This window comes from Amphibalanus amphitrite, unplaced genomic scaffold (assembly GCF_019059575.1).
Source record: "Amphibalanus amphitrite isolate SeventyFive unplaced genomic scaffold, NRLGWU_Aamphi_draft 000634F_arrow, whole genome shotgun sequence".
NCBI lineage: Eukaryota > Metazoa > Arthropoda > Thecostraca > Balanomorpha > Balanidae > Amphibalanus > Amphibalanus amphitrite.
Genome location: NW_024882128.1, coordinates 310,277 through 330,838, shown reverse-complemented (window position 1 = coordinate 330,838; position 20,562 = coordinate 310,277). Strand labels below are relative to the sequence as shown.

Sequence of the window (20,562 nt, the reverse complement as noted above, 5' to 3'; positions counted from 1 at the left end):
TGTCAAGCTACCATGCTATGGCGGGTTTACCCTTCAGGAAATGGTAAAAAAGTTTTCAGTGTAGAATGAGACGGGAGCGGAACGAGGGGATGGGCGACGTGAGTCAAGCTGGTCCTTCCCACCCTCGCACCTATTCCAGCAGCGTCAATATCAACGAGACAGGCCAGGTAGACTCACCGGCAACGAATGACACCAACGACAGCAATGAAGTAGCAAAGAAGACAAGTAAATTTGAGATTTTCATAAGTGAATTTAAGATGAAGGAATGCATCAAAGACTCAAACGATGATGATATGACAAACACTGCACTGGCAGCTGACTGACAGGTACGGTTTATCCAACCGTGCTGTAGCGGCCGTCATCAACGGTTTTCAGATGAACATTGGTCGCGTAGTGATAAATAATAACCAAGATTGGCCATTGAAGCGAGGTTGATACATTTACATGTGTTATATAATGGTAAAGATGCATCTTTTCTGTGTAACCGTTGTCTAAAATTAGAGGATACTGCCTCGCTTGCATCGCTTACATCCGTATTGACAGTGTCTGTCGACAACAGGCGAAGACGCGCGCGGCTGGTGTTAGTGTCATCAAACACATTACGCCAAACATGGAGACTGCAACGCCGGGCGCCATGATAAATCCCGAACTTCTTTCAGCCGGCGCCGATCGAATTTTCGATGCATGGAAAAAAGAACTGCACCAATGGGCTTCCATAGACACAGGGACAAGGAAAATCAGCGGAAGCGCCTGATCTGTTTCTAGTGACACACCCTAATGTCCATGCAGCCGGCCAATTGGATCGTGTGACAATTTGGGGGCGGCTCAGCCGACTGGTGCGAGCCACGCCGCCGGTTGTTTAATGTACCATTTTTGAAATCCATTTGACATTTATATCCGATGCCCCCTCCCTGTATGTATGTCCAAGGGAGCTGATAAGCATTGTGCAATATCTTTATTTAAAATGTTTACGACAAATTCAGTGGCATAAAATTCTTAAACAATAATTTTGCATGAGTGAATGCATTTGAAACAATGAAACATTTGCGCAAAACCTGTCCATTAAATACTGAATTTTGAATCGAGCTGACAGCCTACCGTGCGAACAGCCTACCTCCGGTACCGTGCGAACCTGCACCGGAAACCCAGTCTCAGACGGGAGGGCGATGCTGGGTTTTCCTCATATATACAAGTACGGCAAATCCGTGGGACGCAGCCACATTCCATTCCTGATGAGAAATTGATTGATAAATGTCTGTCGCCAGGTAACGATGGGGCCTGAAGTCGCCGCCCTGACCATCCTCTCCCTCCTCTCACGATGGACCGTGGGTGGTCGGGACGGGGTTACCTGGCGGCGAGCCGGGCGTACACAATGACACGCTACCGGGGGTGATATCAGTTCTGCGGCCGTCCCCCCGGTTGGGGCTGACCATGACGGCGCTCCGTCATCCAGGTGTTGACGGCGTCGGTCCACGGCCGGCCGATGGGTCGGCACCCCGCTGTGCCAGACCGGTCACACCAGCTGCCTTTCGGCGTAATTGGAATTCAGACAGCGCGGCGGCTCCCAGGATTACCGTCTGGTCCGCCATGTCAGAGGGACTTGCTTGTCACTTCGTCATCTGTATGGGTAGCATCTATGACTTTACTTATACAGCTGGTGAAGTAACAGACATTAACCCTCGCCCGCACATGGGGGGGGGGGGGCTTGCAACCCCCATGTAGTCTCTCTGCTCTGCACTAACATTTTTAGAGTTAGAGGGCTGATTTTTCGTATAGCTGCTCCTCTATCCTTTCTTGATGTCCACTGAAAATTTCAAGTTTCTGTGGTTTTTTGTTTCGGAGATATGACCTTGTTTTTCAGGTCATGACATGACCCAAATGGCCAATTCTCAACATCTTGCGTTGGCTATGGGCCTTGTGAGCTTTTGACACCTTGATTTCGGCCTTTTTTGCCAGTCTTACCTCCCACCTATCATGGAACATGTTGTTCGACGATGTACAGATGTCAAGGTCAGGGTCAAGGTCAACCTAGGTCATCTAAAATAATTGCGTTTTAGGCAAGCGGAATTTGCATTTCGTGAAGTTTTTTGACTGCATTTTTGGTAAAAGCTTCTCAGATCATGATTTCATGTAATATGGACACATAAACAATCGGTGCACACATCAGTACTCACAGACACACACAGACATACAAACACATATAATTGACCTTGACCTAACTTGGCCTGAAATGACCTCAGCAGCAAAAACCTGGTCGGGTAGTGTGACAAAGATGTTCTAGCTGGCTTGGCACCAGAAAACGGCATCGTAATCGGTATATGATAAGCAGCGCACTTGATATCCGACGGTGACCCAAAACAGCAACATTTTTTAGTTTGACCTGACCTGGAAGGTCAATGACTGACCTGAGAAGGTAAAACTGGGTATCATTGGATTTGTCTCTTCCCAAAGAATCTTTTTGGTTTTTACCTCTAAGCTCTATCTCCAACAGGAACGAAATGGCGCAGGGGGGGGGTGGCACCCCCCCCCCCCCATGTGCGTTCTAGGATGGGAAAATGGCATGTGCGGGCGAGGGTTAAACTGTCGGAAACAGCTGAGTACTGCTTGCAAGATAACTGACAAGTTCTATGCCATATTTCTATTTCAAATATATTAAAAAGATCGTTATAGATGCAAGATGCTAAAACAGTAAAAGCAACTTAGTGACAGCGTTTTGAATCACAATGTGGCATTCTGCGCAGCATCTGTCTACCTCCACTGTAAAGACAATTCATAGCCTTTTCAAAATAGCCGTGAATGTGTACCGTGATTCTGCAATACGCTACAACCGCACACGCGGCTGCTACAAGGGCATTTTCATCCCTCACATAACTTGATTTGTAAAATGTTGGTACATCCTAGGAACCAGTCATGAAAACGGCTATCAATGATTAGGTAGGTGTGCTTAATCAATTAAACAAAAAAAAAACATAAATGGCCTAAGGGATTGTAAACAATGATAATCCGTCAGCATGTAACAAATTGTTGAAAGCCAAGGAACCTTGGCTGAGTGACAAGGCAAAAAGTTTCTAATGTTACGCAAGGCCATTATTTTCCATACAGTTTAGTTAATTCGCAACCTGTGTCATGCTTTATGAAATCGGTTGCCCTGGTCATGTCGGTTACTTCACCTATAGACTTAAACAACAGGCACATGCACCTTTCAAATCAGCGACACATGGCGCGGATCAGATGTTGGCCGGGTCGTGGGTACAGGGACCCGCAGTTGCTTCTGTACACACTAGTATTTCGGAGTTTTCTTGGCCTGTGACACCGTTGGAGGCGAATTGGGAAATGATTGTGTGCTTATTAAAACCACCATATGAAGGGCTTTAAACTGGTGTGCTGCTCTCCTAATTCAGTGAACTTTTTACGGCTATATCAGCAAAACATTGTTTTCAGCGCTTTTTCCTGCCCCATTCCTTCTGAAACCTGGAACCGCTTATTCCATTCACTCCTGCCATCTGACGATGGTCGTGCTGATTACTAGTTCCGGCGCTAGTTACTGCTCCAGTTTTGCACCCGGCACAAACTCAGGCGGCACCGTGGCTCGACCAGTGAGGGTCGGACCGAGCCAACTGCCTGGGGCGCGGTTAAATCGGACGCCCTGCTGGGGAAGGGGACGGGAGTGAGGGGGAGGGGAGGAGGTGGTCACGTGATCCGTCCAAGCTCGCAGACGACCTGTCCCGCGCCCAGCCATGTTCCGTGATCCAAAATGGCACGAGAGCTGTGGAATGCCTGGAGGAGACGCTTCGAAAGCGAACTTCAGTAGCATTAACCCGCGCGGGGCTGGGGTCTCCAGCCGAACGCGCGGGGCTGGGGGGGGGGGTAAATTTTACCCCCCTGTTATCTCCCGAACTAATGGTCCGATTTGGAAAATTCAAACGCCAATCGAAAGATCTCATCACGAACAACTAAAAACATGTACTTAATTTTAAGTTTGAGGTCAAGGTCAAGGTCAGGTCAAGGGTACAAATTGCAAGTTCCTACAGTATGGGCCTTGCACCGTAGTTGCCGAAGAATGGAGTCATGGACTGAGACTGATCGCCCAAAACGTGTTCTTAGGCTACCAAGACAATATTCGTTGCATACAATATCATTCAGAGGTCAAGGTCAAGGTCAGGTCAGGTCAGGTCAGGTCACCAAAAACAAAATATAGAAAAGGGCATGTGCGACACATGTTTTATGCGTCATTTTACTCATAGAATTCAATAGGCACACTCAATAAGTGATATGGACCACCTCTGGATGAATTTCAGGCCGAGGTAAGGTCAAGGTCAGGTCAAGTGAGGTCAAATTTTGAAGTTGGTTGTTAAGGCCTAAAAAGGTGTCTATCTGATGCAGTTTTTCACGGCGAATCGAATGGTGCTATTTTTGTTTCCGTACGAGGTCTAGAACTTCCAAAAAAGTCATTTTTCAAAAAATTTGAGTGTCGTGACGTCATATAATTTTGAATAACTCCCACATTTTTGAACCGATTCTTCTAAAACTTGGTGTGTAGGTGCACATAGACCAATTCTCTGACATATATTCCGGTTTTTTCGATACACTCAAAATTTTGGATTTTATAGCTATTTTCCCAAAAAAGTCAGTTTTTTTAAAAAATTTGGGCCAAAATCCAAAATTTCGAAAAAACCGAGATAGCCATTTGATAGACAAAGTAGAAATACGTATATCTTTTTTGTTACGTCTTGATTCCTTTAAAAATGAAGATGTTAGCGGCGTTTGAACTTTTGCCGTTTTTGAGGCGAAAATGGCGAACATGACGTCACTAAAACGTCAATTTCTCAAAAATTTTCCGACGGATTTCGCTCAAATTTTCAGGGAACGTGTCAAATTGATGTAAGAAAAGGTACTGAAAGTTTGGCGGCGCTGCGCGCCGCCGTTTTTGAGATATCGCAAAAATTCGCGAGGGGGGGGTAAAATTTACCCCCCCCCCAGCCCCGCGCGGGTTAATTTACCATATTCTGTGGAGATAAATGGAGAAAAAAATTGTATGCGTAAGCTGTATAAGCTGTATCTTTTTAAAAGCTGTAAATAGGATTATTTTTAGGGAATTATAGGTTTCGTATACACAGTGAATTGTGTTACATTAAGCCGTCTCGCTCTTATGGTTACTAACTGAAGAGTTATCCTTTGTTCTCACAGGGAATGACAATACAATAACAATACGAATATGACCAGACGTTTCGCACAAAAAAGTGCCTCCGTCAGTGGCAAGAAATAAGTAACTAGGCACACATGTTTTCTTTCGATTAAAGCGATGAAGTAGTTATCTTTATTTTTCTAAGATATATTTTCAGCAGTTTTTTAAGCACATCATGGAAGCTTATAAACATTTGTGTATTTTATCGGCAACCCGGCTGGCCAGACCGAGACGGTGCCGCATAAAGTTCTCATCGATGTTAAACCTACACTTATTTTTCTCCACTGACGAAGGCACGTTGTTGTCCGAACCGTTGGGTTTTATTCGCATTGTTTTTTATATTGTCATTGCCCGTGAGAAAAACATACTCATATGGACTGGTCTCAGTTCATGTAGAAATTGTTGCACATTCATCACCGCAGATAAAATGAATATTAACCCTCACCACACATATAAATAGAGGCAAGTAGACCGCACCCCCTGTTTTTTTCACCAATAAATCGCGTCAAAGCGAAGGATTGCGACGATTCTTTGGTGCCCTGGAGTTAATCAATTTTTAAACTTCCCGGAAAATTAAACAGCCCTGATCATTTTTGCATCTTCTCCGATAATTTTAACTCCCTGGACCAAATTACCTTTAACCTGTGATTATTTTCTTCTGTGATTATTACCTTTATAGATCATGTCAGGCCAGAATAGCAATCGAAAGTCAGCACACATCTTCTGTGTTTCCATAGTCGTTTCGTGATTAGGGACGTGACAACATGTGAAATATACTATCTAATGTTTGTCTCATTGATTGTTGTGGGTGCCAAGGTCACGTGAAACTCAGGTTAACCCTCGCCCGCACATGCCATTTTCCCATCCTAGAACGCACATGGGGGGGGGGGTTGCCACCCCTCCCCCCGCGCCATTTCGTTCCTGTTGGAGATACAGCTTAGCGGTAAGACCAAAAAGATTCTTTGGGAAGAGACGAATCCAATGATATCCAGTTTTACCTTCTCAGGTCAGTCATTGACCTTCCAGGTCAGGTCAAACTAAAAAATGCTGCTGTTTTGGGTCACCGTTGGATATCAAGTGCGCTGCTTATCATATACCGATGACGATGCTGTTTTCTGGTGCCAAGCCAGCTAGAACCTCTTTGTCACACTACCAGACCAGATTTTTGCTGCTGAGGTCATTTCAGGTCAAGCTAGGTCAAGGTTAACTATATGTGTTTGTATGTCTGTGTGTGTCTGTGCGTATACTGATGTGTGCACCGAATGTTTATGTGTTCATATTATATGAAATCATGATCTGAAAAGCTTTTATCAAAAATGCTTGCCTAAAACGCAATTATTTTAGATGACCTAGGTTGACCTTGACCCTGACCTTGACATCTGTACATCGTCGAACAACATGTTCCATGATAGGTTGGAGGTAAGACTGACAAAAAAGCCGAAATCAAGGTGTCAAAAGCTCACAAGGCCCATGGCAAACGCAAGATGTTGAGAATTGGCCATTTGGGTCATGACATGACCTGAAAAACAAGGTCATATCTCCGAAACCAAAAATCACAGAAACCTGAAATTTTTAGTGGACATCACTATCAGGAAAGGATAGAGGAGCAGCTATACGAAAAATCAGCCTTCTAGCTCTAAAAATGTTGAGTGCAGAGCCGAAAGACTACCTGGGGGGGGGGGGGTGGCAACCACCCCCCCCCCCCATGTGCGGGCGAGGGTTAAGTTCATTTACTTGAAATGATCTCGGCTAACTTCCTTAGATTTACACCTCTTTACTGTGGTTTTTAGGAAGTGTTGGCATGAAATTTAGCACCCATTTTAGCATTTGAAAACTAGGCATACTTTGGTATCAGTTATAGTGCCTATGCAATATGTTGCAAGGCTGTAGTTAACATTCTTTGGATAGCCGGCAGAACGCCTAATGGGTGATCTGGCGTAACCCGTCCTACCCCAAATGCTTTGATACATCATCTTTAATCAAAGCAAGTGCAAATTCGGAGTCAGAAGCAAGCCAAATCCCAGCAAACTTCACTTGTAGAAATTCTAGCAGGACCCAATTTTCCGTGCTTTTGGGTTATTAACCTGATCTGGGAGGTCAACCAATGACCTAGGATCTCAACATTGACCAGGACATAAAAATAATTGGCTTTCTCTCGCCAGCGATGACCGACCAGGACCCTCAAATCATCGGATTTCTCTCGTCACGAGCAGTTCGCTCTTTTTTTTCAGCGAAGCTCTGGTTCTTTTCATCAAGGGCCGAATGGCTGAGGGTTTCTACGCCCCTTGCCACATGTAAGACGCTGAAAAGAAATGCCTAAATGGGCGAGGGTAAAATATCGATTGTTTTTTTTTTTTTAAGTGCCGAAGCCCGAAGCACTTTAATTTACTTCGATAGCAGTTTTTAAGACCAACGAGCTCGAATACTATAACTTCTTGAACAATGTAAGCACCAGATAAAATGAATCGTGAGAGAAGCGGCTCAAGATTAACCCGCGCCCTGGTGGGGTCTGTTTATACCGCGAGCTGGTGGGGGGGGGACTATTTTTTGCCCCCCCCCCTCGTATCTCCGAAACTACTGGACGGATCCGCAAAATTCAAACGGCGTTCGAAAGGCCTGTCAAATTTGTCGAAGGAAACCAAATTTCATTGACCTCGGGGTCACCGATGACGTCACAGGTCAGGTCAAAGATAAAATGTTTCACCGTTCACGGGTCTTCTAGGGAATGCGCTATAACACCGAGGAAAACGCATTTTGTCGAGAATCAGCGGTAGGGCGTCAGTTGCCTAGTAGATATGTTGCTATTAGAGGTCACTGGCAATACCAGGTCAGGTCACAGGTCAGGTCACCAAGGGTCACAGGTCAGGTCACATGAGCCCAACTTTACTAAGGTTGTGTGATGCATGTTTTATGGCCATTTTTTCATTTCCAACTCAATGGTGTTGGTTATAAGACTATCAGGTACGGCTTAGGTCACTTTCTGGTGAAGTTCAGGTCAAGGTCAGGTCAAGGTCAGGCCAAAAAAGGTCAAATTTTAAAGTTGATAGTTTTGCATAAAATGGGTATTGAATCGATGCAGCTCGTCACGTCGTCACGGGGAGTCTAATGGTGGTCTTTGTTTTGCGCTACGGGGTCTAAAATTGCTAAAAATTGAGTTTGAAAATTTGATGATCAATTTTGAACAGTTTTTTTTTCGCTATAACTTCGCCAAAAAAAGAGGTATCAATCTCAAATTTGGTATGTGGATGGAAGGCGGTAAGGACTATCACATATATTCCGGTTTTTACGAAATTCAAAAAACTTTTTGGATTTTTCGATTAATATATCCAAAAATCTATTTTTTGATTTTTGGGGGTCAAAATCCAAAAATTTCAAAAATCCGAGATAGCTGTTTTGTAGCCCTGTCCAATATACAGCTTTTATGTTTTATCATTTTTCTGTATTTGCAAAGCTATAGGCCTGACAGCTCTTCCCGCGAAACCCTTTTTTGGGTCGAAAACGGCAGAACATGACGTCACTCTGACGTCATTTCCGGCCAACCTATCATAGGCTTTGGAAACATTTTTGGTCATAATGTGTAAAATTGATGTCCGGGAGGGTACTGAAAGTTTGGTGACGATCGGCGCAGCGGTTCTGGAGATATATCGAAAAGTCTGGAGGGGGCAAAAAATAGCCCCCCCCCCCCACCAGGGCGCGGGTTAAGGAGCTATGAGACACTTAATAAAAAAACGGCATAGATTAGAAACTGCACCTAACTTGCACTGCACTGATGTTAGTTGTCGGACTTTCGTCCCCGTCTTGAGTTGAGATGTTAGTTTCACAACGTTTCGGCCAGTTACTTCTCCGGCCGTCGTCAGGTGTTCTTTGGCCCTTAGAAGGACCTGGATGTTGGTGGCGTTGCGCCGTACGCGTCATACCGTTCGAAAGCTCCTGTAGTCAGCGGGAATCGAACTCGGGTTTCCCCGGTGATAGTCCACGGTTCCAACCACTCCACTATCGAGGCAGACATCGTTATGGAGCTGGAAACTTGGTGTCATTTATCCCCCAGATGTTTTTGTGATTTCCTTAGTAGTGGGAGCCATATTGGGCTGATGTCAACGCTTGGCTTGCTGATGGGGTTGCTAGCCAGCGCCATGTGTGCGGCTTCCTTGATTTTTCTGATTTTCCAGTGTGGCTCCTTGTCGATGATGGTGGTATCATCCCAAGCAGGTCTGTGATCTCCTTCAGACCATGCATGCTCCGCCACACCGGATTTCAGTGTTTCGCCACGGATGGTGGCCTTCCTGTGTTCTTCGAGCCTGACCGCCAGTGGGCGGCCAGTCTCGCCCTTGTATGACCTGCCGCAGCTGCACGGGATGTCGTATATGCAGTTCTTTGTTTGCTCCTTGGTGGTTGGCGGTCTGACCTTTGTGAGTGACCTGCGGAGGGTGGTGGTACTTCTGAACACCGTCCTGATGTTGTATGCTCCGCAGATTCGCCTTAGCTTCTCTGACAGTCCTCTGTTGTATGGGAGGGATACTGTCGCGATTGGCTTATCCCTTGGTTGTTGTTGGGATGCTTCCTTGGGTTTGTGTTTCATGAAGCTCGTTGGGTATCCGTTTCTCCTGAAGGTGCTGGTAAGGCGTGACATTTCCATCTTTCTGGCTGCTTCGTCTCCACAGATGTTGGTGGCTCGGGTCTGCAGGCATCTTACGATACCTTTCTTGACTGTGTCTGGGTGGTGTGACTTGAAGTTGAGGTAGCGGTCGGTCGCTGTTGGTTTGCGGTAGACCGATGTTCTGAATGCTTCCTCAGATTTCTCCACTTGGACGTCAAGGAATGGTAGTTTGTTGTCGACTTCTGTTTCCATTGTGAATTGGATGGAGGGTCGGAGGCTGTTGAGGTGGTCTAGGAACGGTGTTATGTCCTCGCGATGGTCCCACAGGACGAATGTGTCGTCGACATATCGCAGCCACAGGGATGGTTTCAGTGGTGCTGTTTGTAAGGCCAGTTCCTCGAAGTGTTCCATGTAGATGTTGGCGATCACCGGTGACAGGGGTGAACCCATGGCCATTCCTTCAGTTTGTTGGTAGTAGTCATCGCCCAGTTGGAAGGCGGTGGTGGTGACACAGAATGTCAGGAGTTCCATGATGTCATCAGTCGGGATTGTCGTTCTTTCGGGCAGTGTATCGTCGCTCTCCAGTCTTGTCCTCACTATGCTCAGAGCTTCGGTAGTGGGCACATTGGTGAACAGACTCACCACATCGAAGCTTACCATTTGCATGTTCGGCGAAGGTCGCATGGCCTGAACCAGTGAGACGAAGTGGGCTGAGTTCTTGACATATGTAGGTGTTTTGCCACTCAGTGGGTTGATGATCTTGACGAGGAACTGGCTCAGAGGATGGCAGGCTGAGCCACGGCAGCTTACTATTGGTCTTAGCGGTACATTGGTCTTGTGTACCTTTGGCAGCCCGTACATGTGTGGAAGTTTGCTGTGATGTTGGCTCAGCTTTCTGTACTGGGCGTCCGTGAGTTGTTCCTTGTCCTTGTTCTTCTTAAGGAGCTTTGTTAGTTTGCGTTCGCAGGCCGGGGTTGGGTCTTTCTTCAGTTTGGTGTACGATCCATCTGTCACAATGCTGTTCATCTTGTGGTCGTATTCCTTCTTGTCCATGACAACGGTGGTGTTTCCTTTGTCTGCTGGAAGTATGATGATGCTGCCGTCTTGTTTGAGGTTGTTGATTGCTGCCAGTTCCTCTTTGGTGGTATTGGCCTTTGGCGGTTTGGCCCTTTCCAATGCATGCCTGACTTTCCAGCGTAGTTCTTCTGCATGTTCTCTGTTAATGTGGGATGTTGCTTCCTCGATTGGGGCCACGATGTCCATGTTGTTTATCCGCTTGGTGGATGTTGCGAAGTTGAGTCCCTTGTTGAGTATGGTCTCTTCAGATGCCGACAGTTGTCGCTTGCTGAGGTTCACTACAGCTCTGATGGGCTGTAACGGAGTCCTGGTAGGTGCGATCTTCTTCAGTTTTTCGAGTTTTGTCATATGCTGCTTCTTTGTGGCATGGTCCACGATGGTATGTGACCTGATGACTGATGATTTGATGCGGTTGAAGTCGTCGGAGCATGTTACTTTTGATCGGATGGTTTCTTCGATGGCAGATATTGATTGTTCGAGTTTCGCTTTGCTGTGTCGATGGAAGGCGATCCTTTCTCTTATGAGAGCTCGGCTGGCTTTCTCTCCGATTCGTCTCGCTTGTTTGGTGTACACAGGTGTCTTTAGTCTCAGTCCATTAGGGATGATGTCGTTATCCCGGCATCTGCACATGAATGTCAGATGGTTCTTCTCTTTTGCTAGCTTGATGTTCAGCTTCTCCCATTTTCGCCAGTTGTTCACTGTTTCGGGTCCGTACCGATCAGATATAGTTCTTCTGAATGCTTGAGACGAGGTGTTAGTATCACTGATGTTAGTTGTCGGACTTTCATACAAGGGCGAGACTGGCCGCCCACTGGCGGTCAGGCTCGAAGAACACAGGAAGGCCACCATCCGTGGCGAAACACTGAAATCCGGTGTGGCGGAGCATGCATGGTCTGAAGGAGATCACAGACCTGCTTGGGATGATACCACCATCATCGACAAGGAGCCACACTGGAAAATCAGAAAAATCAAGGAAGCCGCACACATGGCGCTGGCTAGCAACCCCATCAGCAAGCCAAGCGTTGACATCAGCCCAATATGGCTCCCACTACTAAGGAAATCACAAAAACATCTGGGGGATAAATGACACCAAGTTTCCAGCTCCATAACGATGTCTGCCTCGATAGTGGAGTGGTTAGAACCGTGGACTATCACCGGGGAAACCCGAGTTCGATTCCCGCTGACTACAGGAGCTTTCGAACGGTATGACGCGTACGGCGCAACGCCACCAACATCCAGGTCCTTCTAAGGGCCAAAGAACACCTGACGACGGCCGGAGAAGTAACTGGCCGAAACGTTGTGAAACTAACATCTCAACTCAAGACGGGGACGAAAGTCCGACAACTAACATCAGTGATACTAACACCTCGTCTCAAGCATTCAGAAGAACTAACTTGCACTGGTTTTTAAACCTTTTCGTTGCAGACTGGTAGATTAAATTTTAGGATTGATTTCAGCTGATGCTCAAATGATGTAGAGCTATTCATTCGTTCATTCATGCGACCATCCATTCATAAAAGAAGACAGTGATAAAATTGTTCATTTTAGATAAGCGTGAAATACAAACTCAATAAAAGTTTAATGACACGGAAAATTTGACAGCTTTTATAATGAATGGACATTCCATTTCAACCATGAATGGAATGGGCTCCAATGGAGAAACGATCTTCAGTCATATACTAAATAACTTTAACAAATCAAAGTTGGGAGCCCCAAATACGTAACACAGTTGAGGGCATTTTAGGCCATCACAGTATTTGTCAACAATTGTTGTTGGGGGGACTGGGGAGGGTGGTTGGCGGCTCATAAACTGTCCCCCCCCCCTAAAAAAACGAAACCGATCATCCGCGAAAAGAACTATTTAGCTCGAACCGAGGTGACGAATCGATTTATAGGTATGCAGGATGACTAACGATGCCACTTTTTGACTTCTTGTGTCGAATAAATTCCGTCATCTGGATAGCACGTCAACATTATATTTGACATTTTGCAACAAACGTATACTATTTGGCGCGACTAGCCTCAGAAATGTTCTGAAACTAAAACCGTTTCTTCGCACTTAACTTGGCCCACGTCATCCCAGCTAATGCATGATAAAAATAAAATAATGCTTCAGGATCACTGGCCTGAATTCCAATGCATAAGGTTTACTCAAAACGGTGTGGCTGAGGCACTATTCGTTACATCTCGTGATGGCCACCATTGTGTTGCATTTTTCGGTAAGCTATAAGTTAATAAGGAAAGGATTGGTGAATGGGTTGAAAACAGCCCTCACCCTCCACCCCCCCCCCTTCTTCTGGAAACATAAGTAACCGAAAGATCTGGCGATGGTTTATCCACCTCCTCTGCCGCCGCGCTGCGAGGCCTCGATTCGTTCGGTATGTGGATTCCTGAGCGGTCCTCCCCGGAGGCAAGGTGAAAGGTCATGGCCTGTATCAGAAATTTATACGTTGCTGAATATGTTTTATAGTTCTTCCAAGGCCTTGGACACCGTTTTATTATATCTGATAAGCATTTCACTTTCTTGTCAATCAATACATTTAAAGAAAACTTTATCATAATCTCATACTGCGGCAATTGTAGTTCTGCTTACGGTTGCCTCTTTATGATACGGACCACCACCACCTCCACTGCGCTGGAGCTCTGGCGTTCTACCCCTCCCCGCTACGGACCGGCCCTCGGGCTAGGTGTGTTAGTACTGAGCGCAAACGTGTAGTAGTCACGTGACTTTCATTCACGTAGAGGGAACGGAAGCTATAGGCGATACCAAGGACGGGCTCTGGGGAGGCAACCGGCACGGAAAAATAGCACGATTGTAGTTTTGGAAGAATATCTGTTGCGGTATGAGGAATTATACAAAACATACGTCCTAGGAGCAAACATGTGTTATTCCTCCATACTTTGCGCTACATTTCCTTTCTCCAATGGCCAGCACTTAGCAAATAATAGCACAATTCTAAATTGGTAATATATGTGTACAGTAGCAACTGCGGGTCCCTGTACCGTTGTGTCACGTATTAGCACCGTTATGGACCGATGGATGTCGTGCGGGGTGGAGCCTGTGCCGCATCTGGACCCTAGTTGGCCGCCTGGGGACAGACACCTGTCGCGACTCACCGTGTAGTAAAGGGGAGGGGGCGGAGCATCTGCCTCGCCCTGGCTAACTGATTGGCTAATACCCATTTACCATCATTAATTTATAATGTTAGACACTGTAAAGGGCTTCACAGTGCCCGAAGAACTTCCGCGGCAGAAAGGTATGGTGTTCTGTTTGTCGGTGCGGGTTGTTGGGTATGTGTGTCCAATGATAACGCTTTGTGTAGCCTGGGCTACGTGATCAGATTTATAGACTGCTTCTATCTGTGGAAGTTCGCTAAATAAGTTATTCAATTTGGATATGCTTGACGTGCACATTCAGTGACCGTATATGCTAGAATGTAAAGGATATTTGTAAGTGTCCAAGTTGTACGTTTTATTACCGGTTAAAGGCATTTACCGCATTTAAAGGCACTCAATTCCTTATGACCTGGGACAGACTAGACCGTGAACATAAAAACTATGCGTAATCCTTGCTGAATACCACTGAAAGCTGTGCCACTATTTTCTGTTCCGTACTTTATTCCTGCTCACAACTGTCTACTGACGGCAGCCGCTCCCCGAAGCGTGTCGCAGCCAGTCACGGGCTGCGGCGGCCGTTTTAGCGGTTCCTCCGTCCTGTTGCATGTACTGGCTATCCATCAGCCGGACATCACCTTCCAGTTCCGTCTTTAGCGCCGTCCAGAGCCTAAATAGCACTGCTGATTGGGCGTTCATTGTCTCACTCCCGCCCGCCTTAATTTCAAACCAAAATTGATCAAATATCGCGTCATTCCAAGTGTCCTCCGGACTCATTACTGATCATTTCTTGCCTTGGACAGGTGTGCAACGCTTCCCTGTGTTGAAATTGTCCACAACATCCTATAATTACAGTTATTGATGGAGCTTCATATCCGAAGGTTGGGACTTTTCAATTAAGACAATCACTATTCTTTACGATTCTAAAGCTCTCTAAATTTCCTGCCGGCCTCCAAAACATATTTCGAATTGAATTGTAAATGTAGCTTATTGCTCGCACGTCTTTTTTCGTATGACTACACTTTTGAAAGCGAAGAAAACTAGCCGCAAAAAAAAAAACACCAAACTGGCTTTCATCTGTTGGAGTTACTTCCTTGATATAATAATTTTAAGATTTTTATAGAAATTATAAATCCGTGCATTTTTTTTTTTTGGGGGGGGGGGAACTCCCGGTACGTACATACATCCATTTTTGATAGCATAGGCACGAATCCCCTACCCCGCAATGTCGCTTTAAATGCCTCAAGGGCGGATCCAGCCGGCCGTCTTGGGGGGGGGGGGGGCAACCGGTTGGGACTAGCCAAACCTAGGGTACCCCCAAATTTAGTTTTCTCACCGGTTTTAGGCCACTTATTTTTCACCCATCGCCTTTTCATTGAAAAAAAAAACGAAACGAAATCATTTGCAAAAAGTGAGATATTTTGTCTCAGCTGAGTCAAGGAACTACCTTTTTGGTAACGTAAAATAAAGGCTTAAATCTTCCACATGAGCTGTCAAGCCAGGTAAAGAGGGGTATTTTTTTCTTAAATGTTTTCTTCCCTTTAGTTTTCCTTTGTGACCCACAACCGCTAATTCAGGGAGGGCAAGCTGCCCCGACGGTTCCTAGCCCTATGAAAAGTTGTGGGGCAGCGCCCCCACGGCCCCAGAGTTGTGGGGGCACTGCAGGCTGCCCTCACTGACCCCCAGCTCCCGCTCCCATGACCACAAAGTTCAGGCCCATGGCCCGGCGTCGAGCTCAAATTCAGACTCGGCAATGTTGATGGTGTGTCCGAGTTCAGACAAGCTGAGCTTATGCTGGATTCAGCTAGGACGATTGAAGAGGTATCCTGTTGGGCTAAATGCCGGACAATCTGAAGCTCTAATTTTGCATTTAATGCTTAATTATCCTACTATGTTGAGTGAAAACCAAGTGAAAACTACCCATGTGTCATTAAGTATAACTTCAAATAGTGGGTTTAGTTAGTGACATATGGTGGAGCATTAGGGGTTTTAGGGGGGTGCACATGCACCCCCTAACTGAAAAAAGCACCTTCTCAAAATGACGCTTGAAACACTTCAAAAACAAGTACAGGTAAGGGGAAATTGTGTCTTCCTCTGTTAACCCTCGCCCGTATAGGGGAAGGGGTCGAACAGACCCCACCCCCTCGGTTTTTCGCGAATAACTCGCGTAAAAACGGCTAATCGCGACGAAACTTTCAGTACCCTCGATTTAATCAATTTTGCATCTACCCCAAAACTTTAATTACCCTGACCCAGATGACCTTTGACCTGTGACCTATTTCTCGAGGCCATGCTTGGCCGGGATCGCGATTCGGCGTATGTTGGCTCGCATTAGCCGCGCGTTTGCAGTCTTTTCGTGGTTTCAAGCGTTCAAACATGTGATCCCATGTTGGTCAAACATGTTGGTCCCATGCATTTGGATAGGTGTGAAGGTCACCTGAAGGTCAGGTCAGGTCATTGACCTTTGATGACCTCAGTTCACTTTTTCGAGTTTTACATGTTTCTAGGCTAGTTTTTGGAGCTGAACTCGAATTCAGCAACCATTTGAACATTTACGAAGTACTTTTGGTGCCTTCGTAACATGTTACGAAGCTGTCAGAGGCGGTTGACAGTGACACGTACTACGAATACCCGGCAGGACCACTACTGGTTGACCTAACCCGACCTGGCCTAAATGCATGAAGACATCTTCTAGGATCAACACTATCACGATATTGGTGATCAGCACCCCGAAAAAGCTCAGCCACACTTACGACGCTCTAACAAGTCCCAATTTTCCCGACTTTTGGGTCATTGACCTGACCTGGAAGGTCAGGTCAATGAGGTCAACCATGAACCAATGACCTAGGACCTTAAATTGGGTATCATCGTCTTCCTCTCGTCACAGGCAGCACGCTCGTTTTTTCGCGAAGCTCTAGCTTGATCAGCGGCCAAACGGCAATGGGGGCAACGGACCCCCCTCCCATACGTTCGCGGCTGACAAAACGCCAATACGGGAGAGGTTTAAATTCATATACCTTCAGGTATGAGACAAGAAAGCTACTGTTTAATAGTGTTAATGAACTATGAAGAAGCTTCAGCTATTAAAAAGCTTCTGAAATTTCTCAAGCTTAAGTTGATTATACTCAGTGTTGTTATCATCATTCCTTAGTTTTCTGACAAGAATCACACATTTGGCCATGGTAAACGTTAAAAATACATTTTTCTTTAAAAAAGTGCCCAATGACAATCTTATTTTCCAACAAATTTGCAATCAAAACCAACCAGTACACAATACAGAATACGTGCCTATGAATGCGAATAACAAGGTGATATCATGTCGATTTCTCCTACATGTTAATAACCCTCGCCGGCACAGGCCATTTTGACTCTGGTTGGCAGAGTTTTTCACGTTTGCCCCAAGGTCACTCAATTATCAAAGCAATATTTCAGTTTTTCAGCATAGGAACTTTGAGAATGTTTATTTTTTAGTTTTCTTGACTTATGTCCTGGGGGGGGGGGGGCAAAAGATAGTATGGCCCCCCTTTGACCGTCTTGGGGGGGGGGCATGGCCCCGTTGGCCCCCCTTGGATCCGCCCCTGAAATGCCTAGGTACCATCATATGTCTAATGAAGCGTTTTAATTGACAGGGATGGAGGGCAGGGGCGGACAGTCCCATCCGCGGGCCGGCGAGGCCTGGCTGAGGAAATACCGCTCAGCTAAGCGAGCTGAGCAGGGCCTCGCCGACCCCAGGGTGGCTGGATCCGCCCTAAGTCCCCCCAAAAAAGCCCTCAAGCGGCCCATGTCGCCGTCGCCTCTGCCAGCCGCCGCCTACGGGGAGGCCCCGACAAGGCAGCCCCACCAGAAGCGACCGCGCGCAGCCCCACCAGCGCGTCGGTCGACGGTCCCCGGTCCCGCTCACAGCCCCAGCCTCAGCCCATCGAGGAGGGCAGCGGCCGCCTATCTGGCTCTAGCCAGAAACAAGCATAGGCGGGTGCAGCTGGCAGCTACGTAACAGCTCCAGCTGCCGACCGGGGACCGGGAGAGGTGGCGGCGGCAGCGGCAGCAGGAGCCGGACCGGAAGCCGCAGCCACAGCCAGAGCTGCAGCCGGAGCCGACGCTGCAGCCGGAGCCGACGCTGCAGCCGGAGCTGGAGCAGGAACCGGAGCCGGAGCCGGAGCTGGAGCAGGAACCGGAGTCAGAGCCCGAGCCGGAGCCAGAGCCGAAGCCGTTGCCGGAGCCGGAGCAAGAGCCGGGGCCGGAGCAGGGACGGAAGCCAGAACTAGAGCCAGAGCCGGAGCCGGAGACAGATCCGGGGCCGGAGCTGGGACAAGAGTCGGAGCAGGCGCAGGTGCCGGAGCCAGAGCCAGAGCCGGAGCCGGAGCCGGAGCCGGAGCTGGGGCGGAAGCCGGAGACGGAGCTGGGACAAGAGTCGGAGCCGGAGACGGAGTCGGAGCAGGCGCAGGAGCCGGAGCCGGAACTAGATTCAGAGCCGGAGCCGGAGTTAGAGCTGGAGCCGGAGCCGGAGCCAGAGCCGGAGCCGGAGCCGGAGCCGGAGCGCCAGCCGCAGCTGCAGCAGCAACGGCTTCCCCGACGGCGGCCGCAACCGCGGGCGCAGCCACAACCCGTTGCCGAGTCGGAGCCGGAGCAGGAACCCGCACAAGGAGCGGACTTGCCGGTGGCGCCGGTACCCGACGGATTTGGTAAGTCAGCGTACGGAACTGGGGTTTCCTTAACCGTATTTACTAAACAGTATCACTGGTATTTCATTACCACAGCTAAGTATTTGATTACCATAGCTAGTAAGGCAGTTCTGCCATCGGATTTCACTAAGACATCTATTTGTATCGAAATAAATAATTATATTTTGGCATCAGGTGTCTTTATGCCTGTCCAGTTCTGTTTAGCATGTAGGAGGAACGTTAACACTGCTCGCTTTGTCTTGCAATGTTGCACATTCTGTTCTCTATCACCACGATACAAACACGACGAGCAGTCAAGAAGCACAGCACACGTTTTGGATTCTTCTCAGTTATTACTGCTGATACTGTTCATTGAAGGAAACAGGTTGATGACTGTTCATTAGTTATTTGGGGAACTTTGATCCAAAAATTTTCACATTTCAGAGCCAGCTCCGCTTGAGTCAGTGCCTTGCTGCTGTGGGGGATTTTACTCCACAGCAGACAGGATACGGGCCCATGCGAGATATCTAAAAAAGTCGGGATCGCCAGAAGAGGCGGAGTTTTTCGCCACCGCCCGCGACCTGCACCGCCACGGAGAATTCCGCCTCTTCGTGCACTCCGCTCCGGAAACGTATGTTTCATTTTAATTGTTCTCTCAACTATTCACATTTAATGTGTTGCAATTTTTGTCAGAAACAGCATATCAATTATTTCACTTTTAGTTAAACACGATCTTTTTATTGCTCAGGACAATGTATAAAATTCGTTTATAATTACATCACGTAAAACCTCCAAGGGGTTTACGCGTCTCTTAACCCTATTAGTGGCAGGCTCCTGGCTACCCCATATTAGTGGCAGGGGGGGGGGGGCTGTTTACGACCCCCCCTTGATATCTCGAGATCTAACCGGCCGATTTTCAAAATTCAAACGGCATTCGATTTGGCTCAACGAGATCTACATTTCTAAAAAAGAACAAAATTAAAAAATGTCAATAGGGGGGTAGAGGGGGGTAAAAACGGGCAAATTGCAGATACATTTTAGACTGTTTATCACGGCCAGGTTTCTGAACCAATCTTAACGCAACTTTTGCCGATCGATAGAGAATGAACCAGGTATTCACATGGATCCTAAAAATATGCATTTTCAAAAATCATAGGCGGATACAGATCATTGAGATTGGGGGTACACAAAAAGTATAGTAAATAAGTTTTTTTTGGTACTGTTTCTAAAAAGGGTGGCAATGGTCTTGTTATGTTACAATTTTCTTATGAGAGAACGACTAAAATTGTATTGGTCATGCATAGGCGGTGTCAGGGCACCTATGTTGGGAGGTAAAAAATAACCCCCCTTTTTGGACGCCTGGATCCGCCTATTATATCAAAAACGAGTCAAAAGAGGATGCACAATAACTTTGTATATGTTATCACATGATACCTTTCATTCACTGTTCGTAAAACTGGTGCAGCATCGTGATCTTCGCCCAAATGACTCGCTTCACGAATAGGACCCCCCAATTCCCAGTGCTCTGGAGCCGCCCCTGGTAAAGTTATGAACTTGAAATTTTCAGGGAATGTGCCCAATTTAGTTTTAGGAAAAGTCAGAAAATTTCAGCATCGTAGCTTCAGCGGTTTCGGAGATATTCCCGAAAAACCTGAGGGGTGGATAAAAACAACCCCCCCTGCCACTAATAGGGTTAACCCGCGCCCCGTAGGGCTACCGGCGGACCCTACCACCCGTAAGGGGGGGGCCGAAACGGCCCCCCCCCTAAGATCTCGGAAGTAGAGATGCCCTTTTTGAACCCGCAAACCCGCTTTCTGCGGGTTTTCAAAACCCGCAGGGTTTTTGGCGGGTTCGAGAAGCAAAACTTGTCGTGTGGCGGGTATTTGGCGGTCAGACTTTAGAACCTATAATTATTATTATTATTTTTT

At 47.0% G+C, this 20,562-nt stretch overlaps 1 protein-coding gene across 1 annotated transcript; it reads right to left on the bottom strand.

Annotated features, from left to right (window-relative positions):
- Positions 1 to 1,313: 1,313 nt before the first annotated feature.
- Positions 1,314 to 18,722, bottom strand: LOC122363686. The gene is made up of 4 exons (XM_043333204.1): positions 18,712 to 18,722; positions 18,146 to 18,432; positions 9,884 to 11,557; positions 1,314 to 1,348 (listed from the first exon to the last, which is right to left on the bottom strand). Exons 1-4 carry the CDS (start codon positions 18,720 to 18,722, stop codon positions 1,314 to 1,316), a joined length of 2,007 nt encoding a protein of 668 aa, XP_043189139.1.
- Between the last annotated feature and the right edge of the window lie 1,840 nt (positions 18,723 to 20,562).

Bases quoted from the DNA above. Each gene is read 5' to 3' on its own strand.
- LOC122363686 (XM_043333204.1), bottom strand. The intron at 11,558-18,145 runs GTTCCTGCTCCA...GACCCGAAACAG, and splicing joins CGGCTCGGGCTCTGACTCCG to TGAACAACTGGCGAAAATGG. The intron at 1,349-9,883 runs GTATCGTAAGAT...GCTCGCCGCCAG, and splicing joins CCCAGACACAGTCAAGAAAG to GTAACCCCGTCCCGACCACC.